Source organism: Amphiura filiformis, chromosome 12 (genome assembly GCF_039555335.1).
Source record: "Amphiura filiformis chromosome 12, Afil_fr2py, whole genome shotgun sequence".
Classification (NCBI taxonomy): Eukaryota; Metazoa; Echinodermata; class Ophiuroidea; order Amphilepidida; family Amphiuridae; genus Amphiura; species Amphiura filiformis.
Window position 1 is genome coordinate 48,589,479 of NC_092639.1, and position 26,734 is coordinate 48,616,212.

General features: G+C 36.9%; 1 protein-coding gene across 1 annotated transcript; it reads right to left on the reverse strand.

Annotated features, from left to right (window-relative positions):
• Positions 1–499: 499 nt before the first annotated feature.
• On the reverse strand, positions 500–19,203 carry LOC140166869 (N-lysine methyltransferase SMYD2-B-like). Its single transcript, XM_072190356.1, has 9 exons — positions 18,898–19,203; positions 16,755–16,815; positions 15,958–16,071; positions 14,228–14,303; positions 13,323–13,512; positions 4,247–4,367; positions 3,482–3,592; positions 1,693–1,822; positions 500–642 (listed from the first exon to the last, which is right to left on the reverse strand). Exons 1-9 carry the CDS (start codon positions 19,068–19,070, stop codon positions 500–502), a joined length of 1,119 nt encoding a protein of 372 aa, XP_072046457.1. The 5' UTR covers positions 19,071–19,203.
• Positions 19,204–26,734: the final 7,531 nt, after the last annotated feature.

Sequence of the window (26,734 nt, forward strand, 5' to 3'; positions counted from 1 at the left end):
GTTCTTGGTTAACTAAAAGATGCTATTATTATTTAGGGGCATATATTTTCATGACTAAATGACTCAAACATTTAGTCATGAAAATATATGAATGAGATTTGTATCTCTGAAAAGGGCCCCTTTTGCCTTTATCTGGTCACACATGTATTATTCAATTTGAGTGGTTACTCAGGGTTAAACATAGGTCATATATTCTGAAATATTGAGTGTACTCCCTTGTTGGTATACACATTTAGTATACACATTTGGATAGATTTTCCATATTCACCGCAAACTAAACATAATATTGTTTTCACAGGATGGGTTCCAAGTTTCCATAAAGTATTTCAAAAGGACAGGCCCACCGAGAGCCATTACAGCCCATTGTTTTTTGCCCATGCCGTAAATGAAAAAGTGCAATAGCAATATTAGAGATGTCCGCATTTTTCATTCCAGGGGTCCTTATTTTTTGGGCACCCTATGACTCCGGGCCTGAGAATGCATCCCTTTGTCGGCAGGCCTACAAAAGGATATCTGGTGTTAGAGTTTCCTTCTTTGCTTTGATCAAAATATCCTTTTCATTCATTTGTAAAAATGCTAGCCAATACTTTTCTCTCAAAGCTCTGTCTGGAAGCCACTGGCAGGAAACACACTTGATCTCACCTGAAAAAGAAAAGATAATATACCAGTAGTACTTTCAACAATGCCTCATTCAGGTTATAGAGAATTATGGTATGGGGATGAATTAAGCAGTATTAAGCCACTTGCAGGTTCCGCCATTATGCACTATGTGCGGGAGAGCCTCGAACTGGCAGCATACATGAATGGGAATTGAACCAGTCATATAACATTCTGTGTAAGGTTACGTAATTCTTCCTTTCATGTATGCTGCCAGTTCGAGGCTCTCCCGCATATAGTGCATAATGGCGAACTGCAAGTGGCTTAATACAGACTTTTATTATACGTACAATATTGTATGTACAATATGTACGTTATTTAATCTATTGCCATTCTATTTCCAGTACTGTTTAAGTTCTAACGAATGTTTGATGACGTAAAATCGATAATATATTTCTGCTAGATATTGTATGTAACATATTATCGATTTTCGTCATCAAACATTCGTTAGAACTTAAACATTACTGGAAATAGAATGGCAATAGATTAAATAACGTATATTGTACATACAATATTGTACGATAATACTCGGAGTCTGAAGCGCGCTTGGAGCGGCATTCAAAAATTGTGGAGTGACACGCAATGGTGACATCAGCGCTGGTATAGTAAATTCCAATTTTTTCTTTGCTTTACCTTAGTTGTTTGGCTCAAAATTAAAAAGGGACATATCTGACAGTAAAAGCTAACATTTTATGGAAAGGAAATACTAATCTATTTTTATCGAAATGAGGCTAAAATATAAGTAAACTTTTAAATGTGGGGGCAAGTTAAGAGCCACAGCAAGTGATCCGATGAACAAACTAATCTCAATGCAATGAGCACTGAAAGAGTCCGTTTTTAGGACCTATCACCAAAAAGTCTTATTTTCCCATGTTTTCTTTTTGTCAGATATAACAGCTATTTCTATCTTCAAAAAAGCACTTTTCCCAGATTTTTAGAACAGTTTTAAAATTAAAGAACACCTTTTCTAAACCGTTTTTTTTTTCTGGTTCCAAGTTCCTGTTGCTGAAACAGATAATTTAGTGACATACTTACTTTGTGGATTAAACTCAAATTCAGGACGCCTGTTATAGTCATCTACGTCAACAAATATGGGTGATTCAGTGGGAGAAAAGGGCACTGCAGATGAACAGTTGGGACACCTTAATCCACAAATCCTTGCATTCTATTATGTTAAAAGAAAACAATGATTTCAACAACATAAATTAAATCACCTCCCACTTTTCTCAAATTTTTTTTTGAGATTTTTATGCATGTACAAACAATTTCTTGCAGATTAATTTGTTTAGTAAAAATATTGTCAAATTTGAATTACGTTCAGGTATACCAGAACAAAATTACAACACAGTGGTCTATGGAGCAGTGTAATACACATAATCATACATTACTCGCAATGCACAATCAAAATCAACTTTTTAAAAATTAGAGATAGTGAACCTTATTTGAAATTGGAGATAGAGAACATTATTTGAAATCAGGGATAGCGATTTGAAATTAGTGATATCGAACCTTAGAAGTAAAGAACCAATATCGAACCTTAGAAATCAAGGACCTTTTTTGTAATTTGTGATAGCAAACCTTAGGTATTGCAGTCCTTAGAGATAGTGGGATGTTATGGGGGAGGGTCTTCAAAAATGTTGTGTTGGGATGTGCCATGCTGTGCATAGGCTGATGATGACTTTCTCTGCACCTACTTTTAAATGTTTTTGCAACCCAATAGTATACCAATATTTCGCAAAAAAGCGCCAGTGCTTTTAAGGCCACTTCTGCCCAATTGGGTGCATTCAGGGGCGTAGCAAGCGGGGGGACAGGGTGGACGAAGTCCGTGGGCCCCGAGGGTTCAGGGGCCCGAGCACAAAAGCGAAAATTAAATGAGGCCTGATTATGGAGAGCAGGGCTGGATTTACCATTGGGCCAGATGGGCCCGGGTCCAGGGCCCCAAAATTTTGGGGCCCCAAATTGCCCTATGCATCTTTCTTTTAACCCCAATAACAGCATGTTTTTTTTTTTTTTTTAGGGAAAAATTGTAAAATTTTTCACGCTTCGCACGCATTTAATTTGATGTTGATCTGGGACTAAAATAGTCTGAAATTGGATTTTTTTTCGCGTACTTTGCACGCAAATTCTCCTAGTAACATCCGAACAAAATATGTTAGTCCTCCTCTATATTTTACTATATGTAAACCAAAACTTGGCCACTGACTTGAGTGCACATGCCTTCCTCGGCACGCGAGTTCTGAGCCTCCAAATTTTGGCCCATAAGGTAAAATACGCCCTGGTTAAAAGGGCCCGTACTGCTTCTTGTCCATGGGCCTCTGATGCTCTTGCTACACCCCTGGGCGCATTGGTGTCCACTGAAACCCACCCATTGATATACCAAAATTGTTGAAAGGTACCCTCAAACCGTGGCACATCCATGTATACCTTCAACCAGGGCCCCCCACCCACCACCCCCAGGTATGGTCCACATTCTTGTGTGACATGTTACTATGTGTAGAAAACACAAAAAGTCCCGTTTTGGATGTCTTAGTGGACATGATTTAGGTGCAAGCCAATTTAAAAACAAAATTTTAAAGGTCAGTTCAGCTTGGAAATTTATGTAAAATCAGTCTCTTACTTCCATGGAAAAATGCATTAAATGTCTCATCAGCATTTGAGTAGAATGGCCATAGCCATTAAACATATTAAAGAAATTTGGGTACATAACATCCAATTATTGAAGCCTTTGTGACTGATCCATCCCTGAATGTCAAAATCCTCTATCTTGTCCGTGACCAAAGCATAGGCGTAGATATGGGTGGGGGATAAATCCCTCCGTACTTACTCTCTCTTTGTTCTGGCACAGGTTACAATTACATGTGAAGAACCACTCTGCAGAAATTGCATCATTTCTCATGGCAGTTGGCTGATATTCATCTACGAAGCTAACAAAACACTGAGGACAAATATAAAAGAATCAGACTAATAATGCTATTGTATATACGATCTTTACAAATGAATTTGGTTAATTTGTTTGAAACGGCATTGCCACCCCACCCACCCGTCTTTCTTATGATTACATATCCTTTAATACTCCAATTTTGGCGTAATTTGCATTTGGCTGGCTGTCCCACATTTTTCAACCTTACTATATATGGCCAGCCATGCTATGGTAATCCACCATTTTGATTTGTCGCTCATGATGGAGGGCAAATAATATACCTCGATTACAATAAATCAAAACATGTTTTTACATGTGAACATTTCAAAGAAAAAAAATTGTTAAAACCATGGGACAAAATTAAAACCTGTTGAATTCTGCACTAAGATGAATTTTTAGCAATAGATAAAATGACATCATAGAGGTATTTTAATTGTATCCAAAAGTTGTAGAAGCATTAGGAATGAAGTAAAACAGCCAGAGGAATTAACTCATATTTATCAAAAATGGTAAAAAATGAAAAAGTTGATTTAAATTAGTGATTTTTAAAAATTTAAATCAATGTGATTTAAATCAAACAACCCTGTGGCAGTTATGGGGGGTGGAAACAAAATTATTTTTGTTATTTTAGTAAAATTGTGGTACAATTGATAATACCGTATTTCATACCTCCTCTCCCTTTTTAATTTCCGCCACAGCTCGAATTTCACGGCGATTGATCATCATATTGCTTTCATGATCGGTTGCAACAAGACAATTTGGGTCACAGCTATGATTGAACATTGCATACCTAAAAAAAAATCAGAAATTAGCTATAAATTAATCAATTACAAATTCTATGAGTGGCAGTTATGTCAATATCCTCCTTGGTTATGTTAGGCCGTATGAAGACTCTGAGTATTCATGGTATAATATTTGATGTAACATATCTACGTTACACACCGTCATCGTCCCTATATCTTCGTGTCAAAAATTGCCGTGATAGTACGATGAATCCTCACGTTTTTCAACAGCTACGCATGGTGATTTTGTTCGAGATAGGCCGTGCGACTCAGGCTAAGCATACAATTTGAGATTTTGAGAGCCTGCCACACTGTTTCTATTCTATGTTTTACGATTTTCGCATGATCAGTATATGGCTGGCCGTAACCGCCACAATGTGGAGCTGCTACGCGTAGCTTACTTTTTAACGCTTTCATGGAGCTAAATTGACCAATCATGTTAGATCTTTTCATTACGCTGAGCCAGTGGATGCATCCCGGGATGCATCCTCGCTTCCAGAGAGAGAAAACTCTTGCCAAAATTAATGTTTACTATGGGGATTTTAAATGAATCGATTATAAATAAACCACGACCAGTTGTACAGGATCAATACCATTGTTTGATTAGTGTATAGTCAATGTTACCTTGCATGCATGTGTCATGTGTGTGGCGTGTTTGTTTGTTTGTTTGTCTACAGTGTCAGGCCAGGATCACTGACACCCATGGTACTGATACTGTCATACTATCACCACTATCACGGTGATCATATTGTTGAATGTTGTTGACTTTAAAATAATCATGATGCAGTCATGTCTACAGTAAAATTCACCACGACCTTTGAAGGACTTAAACCCTATTAAAAGCTATTAAACCAAGATAACACTCAATGAAAACAGCTCAACTATGTTACATCAGATCTTCTCTGGTTAAATACACACTGCACTTGTGTCTGTTTTACCTGTGCAATGAGCAATGAGCTGGTATTATAGTTTCAGTTGGGTGAACGATTATAAAGCTTAACGCAAGGTAACAATACTGTGGGCTTTTGTTTACGAAATGAGAAAATGAGAAGCTTAATGACTTAACACGGTTTAGAAATAATTTCTTCATATTTTTTGGTGTTATTTGTCGTTTACATATCCTTCCTAAAACACAAAAGTACCAATATTTCCAAATTTAGGACATGTTACAAAACTATATTTTCTAGAATTTCAGAGAATACTTTAAATATTGGCCGGTTATTTTTTACACAGTGACGTAAACTAGGCAATGGCCTATACTTCTAACATACACTATTAGAGGTCACGCGTCAATGGTGAGCGCACTGAGTATTGTGTATAGGAAAAGCGGACAGTAAGGCGCACCATTAGATTTCCAGGAGGGGGGCATGGGAGTTTTTGAAAAAAAACTTCGCCCACTAGTGAGACAGAAAAAAAAACTTTGCCCACTAGTGAGACGAAAAAAAAAAAAATTTTGCCTCACTGATGAGTAAAAAAATTTCCCCACTCAACTTTGTATAAAAATTTACATTAAAATTGAAAAAAAACTTACGGTTACAAGGCGCAAAAATTTTTTTTTGGTGCTCTCGGAGGCGAAAAAAAAAATTCTGCCTGACCCAAACTCCCATGCCCCCCTGAGAATCTAATGAAAAGCGTCCCTAACTACAGTATGTATGGCCTACTACTAGTATATAAAGTAAATCCGAACTGGTTTGCAGTTTGCTGAAGGTCGAATTCCGCAGGCCACACCGCGCAAGTGATACAAATTAGCTCCCGGCGATACACTGCAGATCGCAGAACTGTGTGCATGGTTTACCACCACTCTGCCTAGCTATATGTACAATACTGTATGAGTCCCGGTATGAGTTTCTTACAGGGGCGGATTTAGGGGGGGCGCAGCCGGCGCGCGCCCCCTCTATTTTTTGACTAGCAACGGGCGCCGCCTAACTTAAAATACAAAAAATGAAAGAAATTAAAAAAATTAACAAATTCGCCATGAACAGCAAACAATGGGCCAAAACCGTTGAGTTTTCGAGGGGGTAACCCCCTTAACACCATTTTTTCGTCGTCGACCAAAAGGCGCCCCCTCTATCAAAAATTCCTGCATCCGACCCTGTCTTATGAGTGCATGTCCATCTTAATAATAAGTCGGTTCGTACTTTTCATAAACTACTTTTTGAATCATAACTTTCGTGACCGAGGATATCTTGCAACTACGTGACGCTTCGCCTGGCAAATTCTTAATGAATAAATTCGCTTCACGTAATGAGTAAGTCGTTACTTGATTGGTCAGTTTTACCTCCGAGTAATGAAAAACTCTAACATGATCATGATTGGTCAATTTGACTCCACGGAGCAAAAAGTCAGCTATGCGTAGCAGCTCCACGTTGTGGCGGTTGCAGCCTACCATATCAGTATCCCATATGATATTTCTATTGCAAGAAAATTTTATTTGTTGTCAGATAAATCACAGGTTTTATCTTAAATACACTAACTGGAAATTAAATACACTAATTAGTGAGGACCGGTATTTTGCTGTGGATATGTTTAACTGCAATTTTGCGGTAAACTTTTGAAATCCTGGGTAAAAATTGTGATCATTTCAACTCTTTGAGAAAATAATTATATAAAGGAATGCATGTAAAATCAAGGTGCAATACAATGTACATTATTGACACACTAAAGCAGTATACAAACTTTTTATTGTACGCATACATATTGTATGTACAATATATAATGATATTTAATCTATTGCCATTCTATTTCCAGTAATGTTTAAGTTCTAACGAATGTTTGATGACGTAAAATCGATAATATATTTCTGCTAGATATTGTATGCAACATATTATCGATTTTTAGTCATCAAACATTCGCTAGAACTTAAACATTACTGGAAATAGAATGGCAATAGATTAAATAACGACATATATTGTACATACAATATTGTACGCACAATACTCGGAGTCTGAAGCGCTTATCACTCTCTTTATCTACGCTAATAATAGAATATCGATTTCAATCGAATTGAATACATTGCTCAGTTTTGAGTTTGTAGTTGACTACTAAGCGACCTAGCGATCGATTGCTAGCCAATCAGATAGAACTCCTTTTCTTGCGTCCGGTGAAATACCACTCGCCCGTCACGCTCACCAACGAGTATTAAATTTATATTTATCGTATAGGGGCGTCGACACTGTGCATTATTTTATCTAGTCCCATTCTATTTCCAGTAATGTTTAAGTTCTAACGAATGTTTGATGACGTAAAATCGATAACATGTTACGTATAATATCTAGTAGAAATATATTACCGATATTTATATAGCTATCAATAACCCATTTTCTTCCCCAATTTTAGGATGGTATATAGATGGGTCCTTTTTTCAATTTTTTCTCAATTTTTTGGAAAATAGCCCAATTTTGCCTCACTGTAGCCAAATAGACAATTTTTGTTCAATTTGGCAAATTTTGAATTTTGGTATAGCGATAGGTCCAATTGTTTTATTGAAAAATTGGAATATTGATGAGCCCACTTTCAAATTCTCAGCAGCACACCCCCAGTGGCGTATCCGGAAGGCCCTTACCCCGGGGGCTGAGCTATGTTTCTGCCGCCCTGGAGAAAGGAAAAAGGATGGCGCCCTACCCCCCCCCACACACACACACCCCATTGACGGATGTATCGCAGGGGGTGTCTGAGAGGGGCCCCTAGCAAAATGAAGACCTTGATGCCATTTGGTGAACCATTTTGGAACTATTATTATGTAAAGTTTTAGTTTGTAAAAACTGACAATTGTGGAATGACGGCTCAATAATATTGAAGCCATTCATGTACAAGTTTTAACTATTAGGCCTATTGTATAAATTATTGCTTTAAATGAAGTGCCAAGTGTCTAAAGCAGAAGTGAAATGGGCAACTTCTTTATGCATACGCAGGAAGGGGGAAGTCTGAGGGGAATGTTGCTCCCTGCGAATTTAAAAAAAATTGTAAAATGAAAGCTTAATTGAAGCCATTTGGTGGACTATAATTAGAAAAAGTGAATGAATGGCCAAATGAAGCTATTCGTGGACCATTATTCACTATAATTTATTGTAGGCTTAGTTATGAAATTATTGCTTTACAAATAGTGTCTGTTAGAAGTATAGGCAATTGCCTATAGTTAACGTCACTGTGTGAAAAATAACCGGCCAATATTTAAAGTACTCTTCTGAAATTCTAGAAAATATAGTTTTGTAACATGTCCTAAATTTTTAGCTAATTTAGGTGTTTGGAAATATTCGCACTTTGGTGTTTTAGGAAGGATATGTAAATGACAGATAACACCAAAAAATATGAAGAAATTATTTCCAAACCGTGTTACGGTCAACAACCATTATGTTTCTCATTTTCAAGAATGCTGTTTAACAATATGCACACTATTGTCTCATTTCGTGAACAAAGGCCCACACAGTATTGTTACCTTGCGTTTGCTTTATAATTGTTCACCCAGCTGAAACTATATTATACCAGCTCATTGCTCATTGAACAGGTAAAACAGAAACATGTGTAGTGTGGATTTAAACAGAGCAGATCTGATGTAACATAGTTAAGCTGTTTTCAATGAGTGTTATCTTGGTTTAATAGCTTTTAATGGGGTTTAATGGATCTGGAATGAGCATTTTGAGCGTTTCGACAGTATTCTTTGTGGGACATGAGAGCACATCAGACATATCGAATTGCATTCTGAATACGAAGAATGTCTTTCTGATATCAAATAATTTTCATTTTTTGACATTCACGATATAATACAAATTTTATGACAAATTATTAAAATTTGATATTTTTCACATTTTTGATATATAACATATAACAGTCCTCGAAGTAAATTTTATAAATCTAATGATATATTCTTAAAGTGTATGTAGCTGGGAGGAAAAGTCGACGATCAATTGAAAATTTTGACCTTTCATATTGAAGATATGGATTTTGTTCCCAAAAAGACCAGATTTTTTTTTTGTTTTGGGAAAAAAATCCATATCTTCAATACGAAAGGTCAAAATTTTCAATTAATCATGGGCCTTTCATCCCACCTACATACACTTTAAGTACATATTATCAGATTTATAAAGTTTACTTCGAGTACTATTAAATATCAAAAATATCAATTTTTAATCATTTGCCATAAAATGTGTATTACATTGCGAATTTCAAAAAATCTAAATTATTAGATATCAGAAGGACATTTTTCGTATTCATAATGCAATTCGATATGTCTGATGTGCTCTAATGTCCCACAATAAATACTGTCCAAAGGTACATACCCCACCCCTTAAGTCCTGCAAAGGTCATGGTGAATTCTACTGTAGACATGACTGCATCATGAGCCATTTGGTGCATCATTTTTCACTTGTTATCGATACACAGGGTGTGTCTAATCTCTGAGGGGATGTCCCCCCTCAGAAGTTGAAAGTTTTGCCAAATGAAGGTTCAAATTGAAGCCGTTTGGTCCATCATTTTTCATTTGTTATAAGCAGGGGGTGGGTATTTTAAGGGGGATGTTGTACCCTCAGAAGTTGAGAGGGGATGTTCCCCCATAGAAATTGGACAATTTTGCCAAATGAAGGTCCAAATTGAACCCATTTGGTGCATGAATTTTCACTTGTTTATCTAGTGGGGATGTTGCCCCCTGATAAGTTGAACAATTTAGTCGAATGAAGGACCAATTTGCCATCAGATGCATAATTTTGGTTGCCCTTTTTTTACACTATCATCATTGCTTAAGTGGATGGAGGAGGCTATTTGATATTGTGTTCCCCTATCCAAAAATATGGAGGGACATGACCCCCGATTGACGCCCATGGTGCATGGTATGATATTTAGACTTCTGCCTCACAATCCATCAGGGGGCGCTGGATCCATCTATGGTACTTGCATTAACTTTTTATTTCTGTTTCTAGAAGCTGGTCCGCACCCTTTTTATGTTAAAAAAAGCCTTATGTGGAAAAGAAAGTAGGAAAAAATCTGTGACAGGCACTGCACATTCACATCACGTAATAGTGTAAAAATGGTCACCGAAATGGCTTCAATTTGCCAATTTTTCCAAATACTGAGAGGATGCATCCTCGGGTCCTCCTTCAGACACCCTCCCTCCGCGCACGTATGGATGAGTGCCTGCTTTAACTTCTGTTTTGGACCAGTCGAAAGATCAAGGGGGCCACAACCAGGAAGAGAAAGGGGAGAAGAAGAGAAAAAAGTTCAATTGCACATAATTGAGTAGGCCCAAGCCTATTATCTGATTATTTTGGGTATTGCTTGAAGACGGGTCAATCGTCCAAAAGCCTGTAAAATTACTGCGAGCCCACTGATCCAATTGCCATCATTATATTGTCACTCAATGACATGGGCCTCCCCATGCACTCAATATTTTGTCCACAAAATTGTCCAAAGCCTGTGAAAATTACTGGTGGCCCACCGATGTGCTACACTGCAGGCCCACAACATCATCCATAGCATTGTGTGCATGGTGATTAACAGATGTCACATTGGTGTGGACCAGTCTGACATCAAAGTTTTAAATTTGAAACTGAGATAAAGGTAAAAATATGGAGTAATAAAATTCCCTTTAAAAGGAAAGCCAGCCTCAATGTAGAAGAGGTCTTGTAATTAGTTTTGGTCAATGTGAAAGGCATTTTTAGGATCACGCTTACATCTACATGACAGTCCACCAAACCATCAACGATGAGAACATGCACACTGAAACAGCAGAAAACATTAATTCCTAATCTCATGTCAACTCTTTTAATTCATTACATGTACTCCAAATTGTTCTGGTCTGTTTGTTTTGTTGTTGTTGTTGTTGTTGTTGTCGTTGGTTTTTTTTTTTCTTTTCAGCTTTTTACCCACGATATCTTAATTTCCAATTTTGTTATACCAGAACTTACGAACTCAATATCTTCTCTTAGGAATGTCCGATTTCACTGCTTTCGATATATACACTGCCGGTTTGAGTTAACTTACATGTACATTTTATTTTAAAATAACTTAATTAATTCGCAATGTATAGTTTAAGCCTACTATATTATAATAGATAGTGGCCAGCACATTTATAAAGGACTGGTTACTCACTACAATCTTCACTCTTAAACTGTGTTTTTCTGAATGTGCTGATCATGTTGATTGCTAGTCGGAAACTCCTCTTGAAGCTATGGACATGGCATCTTACATACTCCATTCTATAACAGTCTGCCTAGTGCCTTGTGTGTTTTCTCTTCAATCATTTTGTTGAATGTAATTTTATGAATCAAATAGTTATGTGTCATTTTATTTAAATTAAAGAAGTTATTAAATTAATAAAGTAAGACAATTTATTTATCTATAAGTGCATGTCAAATGGGGTACATTGTTCAATACTATATGCATAAATTATGCCCATATTATAGCTAGGCCCTAAAAACTTTATTTTGCATCGGATTTTTCCGTTGAAAAGACAAAACTGATGTTTATGATAGCAACCATTTCATCAATAACATTTTGAGTCATTTTTATCCATAAAACGACACAGGATATGATAGATAACTACTTTCACATCAATATGGTCCATATGATCACAGATTGTTGAGAATCTGTGATATGATCCGAGGATATGATGAAGATTTTGATTCTATAGATCTGTTATCAACATGATATCACGCTGTTCAGTGGTCAAGGAGTAAGGACCCCGGTCAAGGACACTGATATGACATCATAGGTGATGTCAGATTTTCTTCTGCTGACCATATGATGCTATATATATTAACTATTATTGTTACATTTAGGCCTTTAAACTTTTAAAGTCATAATTAATTAGTTCAAACATAACTTTGGTAATACTCACTGCTGTTCGTTGAAACGGCAAAACATACTTACTTTTCCTAACAAATCAATTAAAATATTTTAAAAAAATTTAACCACAAAAAGTAAAAAAAAAATCATTCCAATACCACTAAAATATAATCTCTTGAGTAAACTGACCCCAAACCTGAAACAGGTACCAGCCCCGAATGGGCTGGCGAAAAACAATAAAATACACCCATGCACCCATCATCCATGTCAGGCTTGCATGACAAGGAATGCCTCGAGCGCATTCCAAGGGGAATCGAATACCTCCCAATTTTTGCTCCATGCATGTATCAAGATGGCTGTTGAGTCCCTGTTCTCATTCTCCAATTCTGTGAGTGCACAGCATATCTGTTTTACATGTAGTGTGCGCTGGACCATTTAATTCAGCTGGTTATCTGGATCCACATGCTACATACCTGAGAGCCCACCCAAACCAGATCCATGTGTTACCCCAGGGTCCACCCCATCCTGATCATTAATACCTATTTCTCATCATAAAAGCAGTGCTTCATATCACTAAATTTTCCCATTTTCCTTGTCCCCTTTTTTTGCAATTTTATCCACCCCCCCTTGGATCTTCATGGTGCTCTAGGCCAGCCGCCATGGTAAAATCAGCCCTGCCCTTCATCAGTGCCATTTGACAGTCAACATTTAGGTAAATTTTCACGGGAAAAATTTCTGGACACGTGACCAATGCGTATCAATGTGAGTGTAACCTCGAGTCTGATCTCTGACCCCGGCGGTGACCTCGCTATTCAAGTCTTAGTAATTTTGAATTGGAATAGTATTTTTGACCGCAATTTTGATAGAAATTTGTGCATTGCAAATTTATTGAATATTATGTTATCTTAATTTTTTCACAATATCATCAAAACGTAATTTCAAAAATATCTATCTCACGGAAAAAATATTTATCTACGGAAACTCTTAGCATAACATTATTAACTTGCGACAAGTAACTTATTTTGCCTCAAAGGAAGAATTCTTCCTATTCAAATACATTGGAAGAACACCCGCTGTGCCCGGGGTCACATGCCATAATGCTAATATGTCTGCGCCCATGGGTGTCACGTGTCCAGAAAACTTTCCCGTGAAAATTTACCTATTAATTCTGACTGTTTGATACTTACTTGAGAAACAAACCATAACCAAGACTGCGACCCCTCCCATCTTGGATCTGGACACTGTTTACTCTGCATATGCTAACAATTTCCTTCACTTTGTTCTTATTCTTGATGTCGTCTTCATTCATGAATTGAGTCAGTTGAGTGTAAGCCCTTTCAAACTTCCTGTTATGTCTGGGTTCCCAGTTGTCAATATCTGAAAATTAAAAGAATTTCATTTGATAACATCATGTCATTCATAAATAGTGTAATCAATATTTCAATATGTGACATGATCAGATCCATGGGGGCCAAAGGAGGCATTTGTAAAAATTGAGTTACTGTAATTATTACATTATACATACAATATAGGCTATCATTTACTGAAAACACCAAAGGTCTAGCTTACTTGGTTCTAAAGTTATGAAGTTTATTGATGTCTATTTTCTTATGTATTTTATTGTTTTTTGCTCCATATTTTGACCTTTATCTCAGTTTCAAATTTGCCGCCTTTGGCCCCCATGGACCAGATCGTGTCACATATTACCATCATATTCATCGATGTCATCACCATCATCAGTGTTGTTGTCATTATCATTTTCATCAGTAACCTCATCATCACCACCGCCATCATCATCATCATCAAGCATCCAGTAATAATTGTAAACTAGGCCAATTCACTATTTAACAATAAGTTACCAAGTATCTCCCAAGTATTAAAGTATTAAGGGTATATTAACCGTTTTGGGAGAATGTTGTCATATATCAATGCTGAACAATGCGACAAGTTCGTGCTATGCTTTTTGGATACTCTTTCCTTTAAATTGGGACCAGCAAGTTTCAGTGAGTGGGCTTACCCCCTGGGATAGCGAGGATCATTAGTCATTACATGCCTCTAGAATGCAAGGTATAGGCCTATTGTATATACTCACGATGTTGCAGCTCATCAGGAGTGTTTGGGAATCCATTTTCATCTGCAGGTGAAGCTGAAGAGTTGCCTTGCATTGCCTGATTTAAAGAAACAATGATACAAGATTATGCTGGTTTCATAAAATAAACAACTTGGAGTTTTTTAATTTGTCAAAACCAGTAGGAGAAACTTGCAATTTTCTTGCTGACAGTTTCATCAGTGAACCACTGACTTTATCACTGACGAAACTGTCAGCAAGAAAACTGAAAGTTTCTTCTACTGGTTTTGACAAATTAAAAATCTTGTTTATTTTGTTATTACCAAACCTGATGAACCTGTTTCAAAATGCTGGTTTCATATTATGTCATGACGCTGCTGGGAAATGTACCGCTTGGTGAACTAGCAGTTCTGGCACTTCAGATGGTCCACAACACTCTTGGAAAAGAAGGTGCAACTTAGAACCTTTGATGTCCCATATAGAGCACTCTAAGCAATGATAAGGTTCTATAAACATGATAAAGAATCTTAAAAAAGTTCTATAAAGAACCTTAAAGATTTAAACAGGCCTAAGGACTTTTTTATTAATCAAGTCAGGGACTCATCACAAAGTTAAGAGAAGTGAAAAGTAGTGTTAACCCTTTTTGGTACTAAAAAAATCATTTTCTTGGCTAAAGAACCTATTTCTTTATTTTCTTAATGGCCAGTCCCTCACAAGTGTGTCTTCTGATTTGTATGGCTTCCCTCACTAAGCGTGGGTACTCTCTGTCTTCTTTGTCAAGCACTTTAACATTGAACCAATCTATTATAGAGTGGCGTGAGTCTGTATACTGTGTTCTGTGACCGCTGAGGGAGTCCTGCTAGGGGCAGTAGTTTTGTGTTCTTTTAACCTTTGGCCCAGTTGGCGCCAGTTTGTCCAATTTATGATTTTGGACAGTCAGTACAGTTGATTTGGTATACACAACCAGCTTGTTTTTCCAGCAGGATGTTGAGTAATTTCCTCAAAGTGGTATGGGGTTTAAAGGATGTTGATACCACGTACGACTTAAAAATGCGTTGCAGTTTCTGTGACAGTCCATCAATGAAAGGAAGGGTGATGTAAGTCTTGCTCTTTTGGCTGGGTGGTGCAGGTTCAGAGACACTTTAATAGTGAGGGAAGTCATAGGCCTACTCATACAAATCAGAAGACACACGCCCTAACTCAACCGCGACCAGGGCCTCAAGATCCCGACACTGTACACTTCATTGATTAGACCTAAGGTCATCTCAGGTCAGTCGTGAAGTCAACTCCTTCACAACATCCTTGGAGTTCTCCTGATGAGGACGTGTGTCATATGTCTAAATATTGAGGTTAGTCTCAATAAGGCCAAAAAAAAAAAAAGGTTTGTCTCAAAGCTTGTGCGCGCGTTTTGTAAAATTGCACGATTTGACAAAAAAGAAATGCGGAATTTTTTTTTATTTAAAAAGGTTTTTTTTTATAGTTTTTTCCAAAATACCATGAAAAAAGTCAGGAATAAAATTTTTTTTTTTAAATCGCATTTCGCATTTGTTTTTAAATTTCTCGTGAGCTTTGAGACAGGCCTATTTAATGACTGTTTAAACTTACTTTGTTGTATGAAATATCAACTCTTGATATTTTATGTTGTGTGAATGCACTATAGATGTACCAATACCTTGCATAAATTATGATGCTTGTGAGGGACTGGCTGATCATTTTGTGGATTCAATTTCAGTAAAATAAATTATAAGACTCACCTTTCGTTTCTGCAGTACCTTTGCAACAAATCTATGCTCATCTTGAAATATCTCGCTTGCAGGAGCTTTCTTGATACCCTTACATTCATGGATGTGGTCAGGCCAAGCTGATTTCTGTTATGAGGAAAATAATAGTCAAATCTCCAAAATAAACAGGCAAATAAAATTTTAATCAGTTTAGTGACACTTTACTCTTTGCGGTCCCCATCCCTGAAAAATTTCTGTGGGTAATAGTGGTTTTAGCAGGGGGTTAGGGGGTTGAACCCCAAATGAATTGTTTTGCTAACTCAACCCCCAGGAAAATTTTCAGGCATGAGAATTTTCCTGCCCAAGCAGGAATTCCTGCTTTGTTGTTGTTCATTGTTCAAATTTCCTCATTTTTATTTATTTTTAGGCTTTTAGCATGTTTTATAGAATTTTTTTGAAATCTTAAAACTTTGGTTTTTTCATCGCCTTATGAGATAATTTTGTGTAAAATTTTATACTATGCCAAAATGATTCCCCTGACAAATGACCCCAGGATGACCCCAAGTGAAGAATTCTGCAAACATGACTACAGGGTGCAGTGTCTCAGCTATTCACTTGTCCACTTGCCATTTTGCTTCTGAAATTCACAGGCAAAATGAATGCCTTTGATTGACAGATGTTAAATATTATCATATCTATTGAAAAAGTTTTCTGAACTCATAAGTTACAGAAATTCCTAAATAAAGGATGTACCACCTTAAATTTCAATTCATTGAACCCTAACATGCTGTATGCTGAAGCCTGATAATAATTTAAAGGTTACCACTCACCTGACAATCTTTACTGCAGTACCTAACATACTTGCAACCAAGACATCTACGAAGATCACTCCTGGGTGAAAAGTATACAAATGAATATATTTAAACCAGGCCCGTAACCAGGATTTTTTTGGGGGGAGGGGGCTAAAAATGCTTTGCCGCACATTAAAAAATTTTATTTGAATTTTTGAATGTTATTAAAATCAATGTTTTATACCCCCTTTAAAGGGGGATAACCCTATCAGTTTAGGATATGGATTGTCTTCACTTACATACAATTTCAAATATTGTCCCCTTTTTGCATCTATGTGAGAAAATGAGAACATTTTCAGCGTAAAAGTGAATAATTAGCACAATTAGCAAGCCAATACGTTGGTACGCATGAATTGCATTGTGGTCCGGCATCCAGAAACAACACTCCCGTCACGCAAACGCGTCCCCCCCAATCGACTGCAAATTTTAGAAAATCCCATAGGAAAATGGCCAAAAAATGGCTTGTGCCCCCCCCCCAATCAGACCCGGTGCCCCCAATCATGGTCGGTGCCCCCCCCAATCGGATGACACACACTACGCCACTGGCTGTCAGAAATCAAAATATCAAGAAATGTCGCTGAGGACACCCTCTCAATAACTTGGTTGTCAAGGTAAAGTTGCATGTCCGGGTAGGAGTTCTTTTTGGTGGTGATAACCATGGTTGTTAATGAACCAGCCGTGGATGGTGTTGATATCAGCTTGGAAGTCAGACAGGTCAGAAGAATGAGAAAGAGGATTATAGAGGTAGTATCATCCGGGGGTACTCAGTACAAATGACCATACGGGGGCGTGCCGCAAATATGGGTAGCATTTTCAGCCTTTTGGTATATCAATGACCCCTTTTTCAAAGCCTATTTTGGTATATGAATGGGTCCTTTTTCAAAATTTTCTCAATTTTTTCGAAAATAGCCCAATTTTTCCTTAAAGCCATATTATAACATTTCCTATTGAGGACGCCCTCACTGATTTTTTAAAATTCATTTTTTTACACGATTATATTGTACTTTATTAAACCAATATACCCTGCAAAAATCAAGACTCTAGGTGCTGTAGTTTTGTGAAAATCCGAGATTTTGAATAAAGCGCCGAACCGGCGTCTTATTATTACGATGGAATTATTAGTCGAACGCATACACGATGTTCATAACACACAGTCATGACAGTACGTTACATGGCATGCGGACGGTGATCTACACAACAAAGGGTCGTACCACAACATGACCGAAGGAGTGGTAATGATTGGCGACATACTGCGCTGGTAGTAAATTCCAATTTTCTTTGCTTTCCTGTAGTTATTAGGCTCAAAAATAAAAGTGGAAATATATCTGACAGTAAAAACTAACATTTTATGTCAAAGAAATGCTAATCTATTTTGTATGATAATGTTATAATATTGCTTTAATCTAGCCAAAATTGTCAAAATTTTCCCAAAATTTTGTGAAAATTTGTAAAAACTAAGACAATTTAGGTTCAATTCGGCCGAAAATTTTGACTTTTAGTATATCAATGGGTCCAAATTTCTTGAAAAATTGGTATATTTATGGATCCACTTTTAAATTCTCAGCGGCACGTCCCTACCAAAACCAAACTTGAGTACCACCCCCCCCTGGAGTATCATCAGCGTATAAAAACAAATAGTTGTGCATAAATTCACGGTGACAAAATATACAAGTTCAGTAGCCTATGTTTATAGCATGCGCATATTTTTTTGGGGGGCATTGCCTTTGTGGACTGGAAGCCCCCCGGGATAAAATCAGGGGGCAGCAAAAAAGAAGGGGTGGCGAAAAGAATTAAAAGGGCAGAAGGATTGTGAAAAAGGTTGTAAAATTTTTGACAAAAATGGGAAAATCAAATTTTCTTTTACTTTTATTTAGGTTGGTAGCGCCTATAATCCTATATTTTGCTCTTCACTTTTCAAACCACCTAAAAAATTGGTTCAACCTTTTCCGGCTGTTGATGAAGGAGGCGTCAAAATTTACCTTTTCTGCAGCCTCAGCCCCCCCCCCCACCCCGGGGTAGAAGCGCGTCACGGTACGCCACTGTATAGGTCTATATGTCTACAAGCTTTTAGGCCTACAGGCTAAAGTCTAGTCCTCAGTCCTCAATTAAAGTCCTCACTTACTTTTCAGCAAAGCAATAATCACAACGTGATGGCGATTCAACGGCACCATGACATAGAACATATGGTTCTTCTCGCACTAGCACTTCACCGGCTTTAATATCACGTTTAGCACGAACTCCTCTACCTCCAAGTGGGCTCGGAAAAACCTCAACTAATCCAGCCATGTTTTTCATAGGCCTAAGAGTTCCGTAGTCTAATTTTCAGCTAGTATTTCTTAAAACACAAAATCCTCACAAATCCGATTGAAAATGCTGGCGATAGTGAATTGCGAAAGGGAAATCCCCAGCCCGCACCTTCTCATGCAATCGACTCACGTTAGTTTGTTTGCGAGTTTACTTATTTACTGCAGTAATGGGATTTCACTGTCAATAAAGTTTATTCTTCATTTACTGTGTGCGTGCACTCACACACGTATTGTCTATGGAGAAACTGATCGATACAAGAAATCCCAGGCCTGTTTAAATGGCGTACATACTTGTTTTGATCCAAATGTAGGCCAATATCAGGGTGTTTCAAGAAATTCCTGATTCCACCAGAAAACATTAACCAAATTTTTTCCTGTTTGGTCAGTAAATAGAGAGGACCTTCCCACGTCTTTAGCGTCCCGTAATAAACTTTTTAGGCTTCTTGTGAGAAACACGCCATCTCGCGATGACCTCATGGCATGTGAACCAATCAAAATCCAGCTACTATCGAACCTTAAAAAGGACGTGCGCTTGATGTAAAAAGGGATAAAGTCAATACGTGATTCTGAGAATGTGTACGCATGGTGGTGATTGTATTAAAGTATATTGTAAATCGCCGTCGCAAATTCGACGTTGCCAACATTATAGGCTATCAGCAGTTTTGCGTCTGCCTGCATTATAACAATGCATAGCAACGGTTATGGGACTGGCTCAACAAATCAGATACCGGTACCATAGGATTTAATCAAGTTCAAAGTTCATACAAAGTAAAATCGTTCGACGATTGTCATGGATAAGAATTTACGCACTGGAAACATACATGTAGGCCTATCATAGCTGAATAGCTCTCAAAAATGATGACATGATAATCGATAATTAGCATGATCAAACCAGGGGGATGGCACTCACCTCATTTGCATGGCAAATTACCCGTCTCCTCTGCAGCCAATTTGTTTTCGCTCCATCGAAATCAAGCTGGTCACGGAGGAGACTACCTTCCTTTGTGTTTGTTCATTTGTGTATGGAGAGCCTTTCTTGGAGTCCATGACTTAGGCTACTACGCTCTCAGCTAGAGTCCGACGCTGCATTGTACTAGAAATACCTTTTCTGTGAAATCGCTATAGAGCCAATCGGGAACACGTATTCAATTTATAAATATAGCATTAAATTAGTATCACATAGTGGCCTCCGTGCAGTGGAAAACCTTAATTCTTTCATCAAAAAGAAATGAAAATGACCAAAAAACCGGATCCACCTGTACGCCTATAAAATGGGCACAGAAATTTGTCTCAAATATGAATGAATTTTAAGAAACATACGGGATATGATGAACCAATGACCTGACGCCATGATAGCAGGATCTATTAGTTGTTTTATATACAATGCATATACCGTGTTGTCATAATACCAATATTTGGCATAATATATAACGACTAATATTTAGTATTGTAAATATGCAGTTCATATGCACAAACGAACACTGATCTTTATGATATTCAGGTTGTTGTACATCTCATATAACATGTCATATAGGAGGTCATTATGTGTTGACCTTCTCCTATTGTATTTGTTCATCTGTGTATGGAGAGGATTAGCGCCATTAAACGCCATTAAAACTCCATCAGTATTAGGGCGTAGTTCAGTGAACTCACCAGATTGCTATTCCAAGTACTTTGATAAATACAGATAATATGTATTAATGGGTCGAGGCGATTGCATTGAAAACCTAATACATTATTCATAACAGTTACGTAATCAATCGATAGTGCGGACACTTTTCATTTGCAAACCACCAAAATTCGTGATCTTTTAGCGTTGGAAAAGAAACCACGTGAATAGAGTGCCCTCTCAAGAATATCAACTCTCTGATCAAACTCAGAACTGCAAAAGTCAGATATCTGATAGTATGATTCAGCAGCAGGATGTCATGACTCAATTTATTCTTTATGATTACGATTTAAAAAATAACAACGAAATAATAATCTTACTATAATTTGCCTTATGTTGCGTGTATGCGTGTATGTATGTATGTGTGTATGTGGGTAAAAGGCTCCGTCAGTTTTGATCCCAGCCTCGCCAAATTCGCACGGGGGATGCAGGAAAATACGGGGAGTGTCGTAAGCTACCTTTGGTCGAAATCGGAGGTCGAAGGTCAAAGGTCAAATTTTAAACTTGGTCCGATTGGGCTGTAACTCGGTGGGTGGAATCCTTGATGTGATGGGAATGCGGAGGTCACATTCGGTTGAGATCGGTAAAGAGTTGGGCTCAAAATCGGCGAAAACGTGATTTTTTGTTTGTTTTATCCAAAATCCACAGTATGGTATTGCACCCTGAATGCCCTCTCGGTTAATCTATAAATAGCTCTGATGATATGCTATGATCAAGCTGATACATGTATAGGCCTTGCACAATATACCAACTCTTGCTATAAAAGTACAAAGCCAATGTGGGTTTTATATTAACCCATTAAATGAAGGAAGAAAGAAAGTGTAGTCAGTAAAACAATAAAAATATATAAATTAATTGATTTAATTAATTACCGGTAAATAAGTGATGTCATCTGAGGTCAAAGGTCATCCAACAGGTCATCCAGGGTCAAATGTCAAAAGGGGTCAACGGGGTGAAACAGTACCCTATCAGCTGGATTGGGCTTAAACTTGGTAAAATAAATCTGAGGAATCAGGCTATGGTATTAAATAAAAGTCCCTAGGATTAGACCTATACCACTTTATGCTGGTGATTGTATTATAAAACCCTTTAACTGAAGAAAGAAATGGTCAGTTAAATAAATACATAAATGAATGAATTAATTAATTGTCATCCGAGGTCAAAGGGCATCAAACAGGTCAAAGGTCATGTGGGTCCGGCTATGTTGCTGTTATGCATATGGGCATATTGAGCTTAATAATCATTTACGCATACGGGTATCAACTCTAGTTATAATTAAACGATGATAATATTATATACTATAATGTATAGGATTTTGTTTTAAATTAAAGAAATTATAAACATTTTTTTATCATAGGCCTAATTTAACATGTTAAATATAGGCCTATGCCTATATATCATTTCGCAACATCTTATAGGCCACACAAACAGCATGAACATGATGAATATTATAAACTTGTCAAATAACTTAAAAACACTCAGTTGAAAACGTTTGTCATTTTGTCTTTATTTATACAATATTGCTTCTCGTATCATTTGTTTTTGTGTAATTATTTTAACAAAACAATAGCCTACCAATCCAATTTAGCAGAAAATTGTTATATTAAAATGCGCTTTGCGATATTTGTAGGCCCTAAATTCAATTAAAACGCCATATAGGCCTAACTGCACGCGGTTGGTATAGGCTGAGAGAGAAACTTTTTCAGCCTACAATGAAATTATTATTATTATTTTTTTTTTTTTGGTTAAAAAAGCAGGACAATAAATCTGAAGTGTTTTCCAATTTATGCAAATACATTTTTGTAGTAGGCCCTAACCCAGCGAACACAAAACATTAATTTTTAAAACGTTGGAAGCAGGTTGTATTTTGGGTTTTGGTTTTGGTAAAAACCTTTTAATAACGTTAAAGGAGTATTTCGTGATCATAGCACCGATGATCCTCTTTTTATGACAATTTTCAGTATAGATATCCACGAAAAAAGCTTATTCCCAAAATTTCAGTTGATTCCAATTTTGCGTTTGCGAGTTATGCAGATTATACTGCTCCATAGACTGTGTTGTAATTTCGTTCTGGTATACCAGAATAAAATTCATATCTTTGCTAAACGAATTAATCTGCAAGAATTTTTTTGTACATAAACATTATGTAAAAGTCTCAACTTTTTTTTGAAAAAAGTGGGGGAGATGATGCTGTGGATCACGAAATGCCCCTTTAAATGTCGGATTATATAAAAGTCATTAAAACGTTTTAAAATGTTTTGTTATGAAAACACACAACAACAATATTTTTAAAATGTTTTCAAAATGTTATTTTAAATAAAAATTCCAAACATTTCTTTTGTGAAATATTTTGTCAACACTTAAATAACATAATGTTAGAAAAACGTTTTATATATCGTCTGTATACCCTTTATATAACCCGACATTTAAACATTTTCTGACAACCTTTTCTAACCGTTTGCGAATGATCTCGAAAATGTTTTGTGTTTGCTGAGAAGGTTGTTTCATTTTAGTTATACGTTTTATTTATTTTCATATATTTAGTGTAGCAACATTGAATAGTATTGTTATTATTTTATATTGTTTTATTAAATTTTGAACTATGTTCAAAATCTCACCTTCTCTGGTTCAACTATGGTCTTTCAGACTTTCACATTAAAATGTAGATTATGTGGTATCTTATACTATATAGGCTATATAAATAAATGGCCAATGATTTAACATAAAAGTGGGAATATTTTAACTTTATAACATTAAGTTTTAAAGTTTTAATATTTATTTAATATTATTATTATTGTTATTATTATTAGTGTTATTTTTTTAGCTAATGAGTTTATGACCATAGGGGTAGATCCCGGGGAGATGGGGGATAAATCCTCCTAATATTTTAATCATCCCCCAATGTTGTGGCCTGTATATGGGTTTCTAAACAAAATTAACCCCATATTTGTTAATTTTAAACTAAAAAGTGCCAATTTTTTGCGCTTCGCGCAAATTAATTCCGGTTTTGTACTATATTTCACCAGTTTAGCTTCAATATAGCAATTTTTGCGCGCTTCGCGCGCATTTGTACCATAAACTTATTTTGTCGGCAAAAGGTGCTGCATTCACTAGACTTTAAGAAATTTTCTCCAACCCCAAAAAGAAATCTATGCTACTGTTAGTGATGTATATTTTGGTTTCTTTTTTAGGACATGAAGGGGGATCAAAAAATTTTAGACCATAAAAGGGGGAATAAAAAATCCACCTTTTTTAGGGGGGATCAAAAAATTTGACGTCCGAGGTTCCAACTTTTCCAACCATCCCCTCCCCCACCAAAGTATTTATGAACACTCCCTAGACTGGCACAAGTCTCTGGCACAAGTCTCTCTTGTTTTAGAAAAGATTAATTTCCGCCTTACGCGACACCACCCGGATTTAGAAAATTCCCAGGAAAAAATGGCCTATTGGCATTTCAACTCAAAACTTGTCATATTATCTTTCCGATTTAAAAGCACCTATCCTAAAGAATATGATCCCGAATCACACATAAATTCGCCCAGTCCCATTTCCCAAATATGAAAGTGAAAAAAAAAAGTGAATTTCAGTTTGGCAGAGGTGGGACTCGAACATACGCCGCAGTTGCATACAGTATCTTCAAGTCCAGCGCGCTAATCCATTGGACCACATGAGTTGCTGGTAGCCATATCGAATTTTAAACATATAGCTTATAGGCAACTCCAACATTTCTGGGTATAGAATAGAAATACAACAATACGTGTATTGTGCTGAGCACAATAGATAATATCAACTTTGACTGCATCGTGCATCATGGTATTGATATATCGGTCCGTACAATCTGAGACTATTATCTCAGGTACAATGTAGGCCTATAGGAATCTGCCATTTTCTTGTAGGCCTATAGTCCCCGGAGTATAGACGTTGGGTTTTCCCCCAGTTTATTCAAGATTTTCACATAGAACCCCCAAGATGTTTTTTAGAAAATAGAAGATTAGATTACCATAAAAACGACACGGTACTAATCTTTATCGGGGTTCTATGTAAAAATTACATTAGATTTTTCATCATTTTTTGAGCGTTTATTTTCAGTAAATTCAAAAAATATTTTGACGTATATAAAATTGAAATAAAATTCTCCCCTGCTAAACAACACCAACTGTACCACAATTGGGTATCACGAATCGTTCTACATGTTGTGTAGTTAATATTCATATATTCCTTTATACATAGAATGCTGCAGTTTTTACACAAAAAATATTTCAGCGAAAACCCGCCCACTCGGCTATTTTATAATGATAATCAGACTTCCTTGGAACATGCAATAATTAGCATTAAAACCAATAGTAGACTTGCTAAGAGGTTGAACACTGCATTTTTTAGAACAAAGGTCCCACTTGGCATGGATGTTCCTTGGGGCAAGAGAAAAAGATTCATCCAAAGAGACACTCTGTCTCTATGCATAAAACCCCTAATTAGCATAAATTATGCTAATTAGTACCCAAAATAAGGTATTTTCTAACTTTTGGACCATTTCACCTAAAAAAAATATAAATAGTTGAATTTGGTTTACTTTAGGGTGAGGAATTCATTTTTGGGGGTGTTTTGGGAATCCGTGCCCATTTTGACCCTCAAATTCAAGATGGCTGCTGGCCGCCATCTTTAAAATAGGCGTTTTTACAACTTTTGAACCATTTGAGCTACAAACTTGTGTGACATATCAATTTGTACTAATTTGGGGTTGGAAAACTCATTTCTGGCACTGTTTATGTGATATGAGGTATTTTGAAAAGGGTACCAGGGTTTTTAAATGTGAATTCCGAGGTACCTGTCATCGGCTATATGGTAGAAGGATGAACATCAAATTTACTTACGAATATGTATACCTTAATTTTAAGCACCTTTGAGGACACACTTTATAATGCATATTTTTACACAGTTTTACTATTATTTTCAAGTCATTCTATTGATAGCAACAAGCGTTATTTGATTTAAAATGATCAGTATGGATACATGAGACTGAAATTTGTGTTTTATTTGTCAGTTTGTCAGCGATGAACCAATCACAGATCCCGCATCGGTAAAATTATGTGGCCGACCTAAAAAATAGAAGCTTGTTACACAAAACGGCAGAAAAATATCTCAAATCTCAGTGAGTATGGCGATTTGCCAAGCTTGGTAGTAGTAGATGGTATCTCTGGTTGTGGCGGTGGTGCGAGTAGTGTAGTAGTAGCGCCATTGCAGAGGCGCTGTCAACCAACAGAAGGTGGGTCAGACAAAGCTGATAAAGGCTGAGAGGAGTACATACCGAAACAGCCTGGTGAAAACAAAGTGAATGAGCTGTGGCATGGTTTATGAATCCCACATTGCATACCTTTAGCAGTCTCTATAGAAAGGCAGATATAGTTTGTGAAACCCACACTGCCAAAATTATAAAAGCCTAAGGTTTCAAGAAACTTGAACCTGATCATCTGGCACTGCTTTGATCACGGGTAAATTCCTCTTCGACAGGATATGGTCAATTTGATCTCTGACATCAAGGAAGTACAAAGGTCATCTGGTTGTTGGGATCTGGTGTTTCATGAAGATCTCAGTCAAGCAGATGTTTTCAGGCTCTTTCTCGAATACCTCAGAAGCAGACTCTCTTGTTTCAACATTGAGATCTTTACTATTATGTTGTTAGATGGCCCTTGCATCGATGTCAATATACATCCTGCTTCAGATAAGCTTGTGTTATCACTGGCTTAAACTACCCGATGTTCAACGGTGTATACAAAAGATCAGCAAATTCCCGGAGTGTGCCACACTATCTGCGTGAAATAGAGGCCACATTATCCCTTATGATGGTAATAAAAGTATATTATGATGACGGTTATAAAGGAGAGTCTTGTTGGCATGCCGGCAGAATAAGGCTGAGCATTGATATTGCCAACTCATTACTCATTGGAAATGGGAAGGTGTTGTAGTTCTTGAAGCCACCAAAGGAG

Bases quoted from the DNA above. Each gene is read 5' to 3' on its own strand.
- LOC140166869 (XM_072190356.1), bottom strand. From the start codon at position 19,070: ATGAAAAACATGGCTGGATTAGTTGAGGTTTTTCCGAGCCCACTTGGA. The intron at 4,368-13,322 runs GTAAGTATCAAA...ATTTTTTTTTAG, and splicing joins GGTTATGGTTTGTTTCTCAA to GTATGCAATGTTCAATCATA. The intron at 1,823-3,481 runs GTAAGTACGGAG...TTAACATAATAG, and splicing joins TGTGCCAGAACAAAGAGAGA to AATGCAAGGATTTGTGGATT.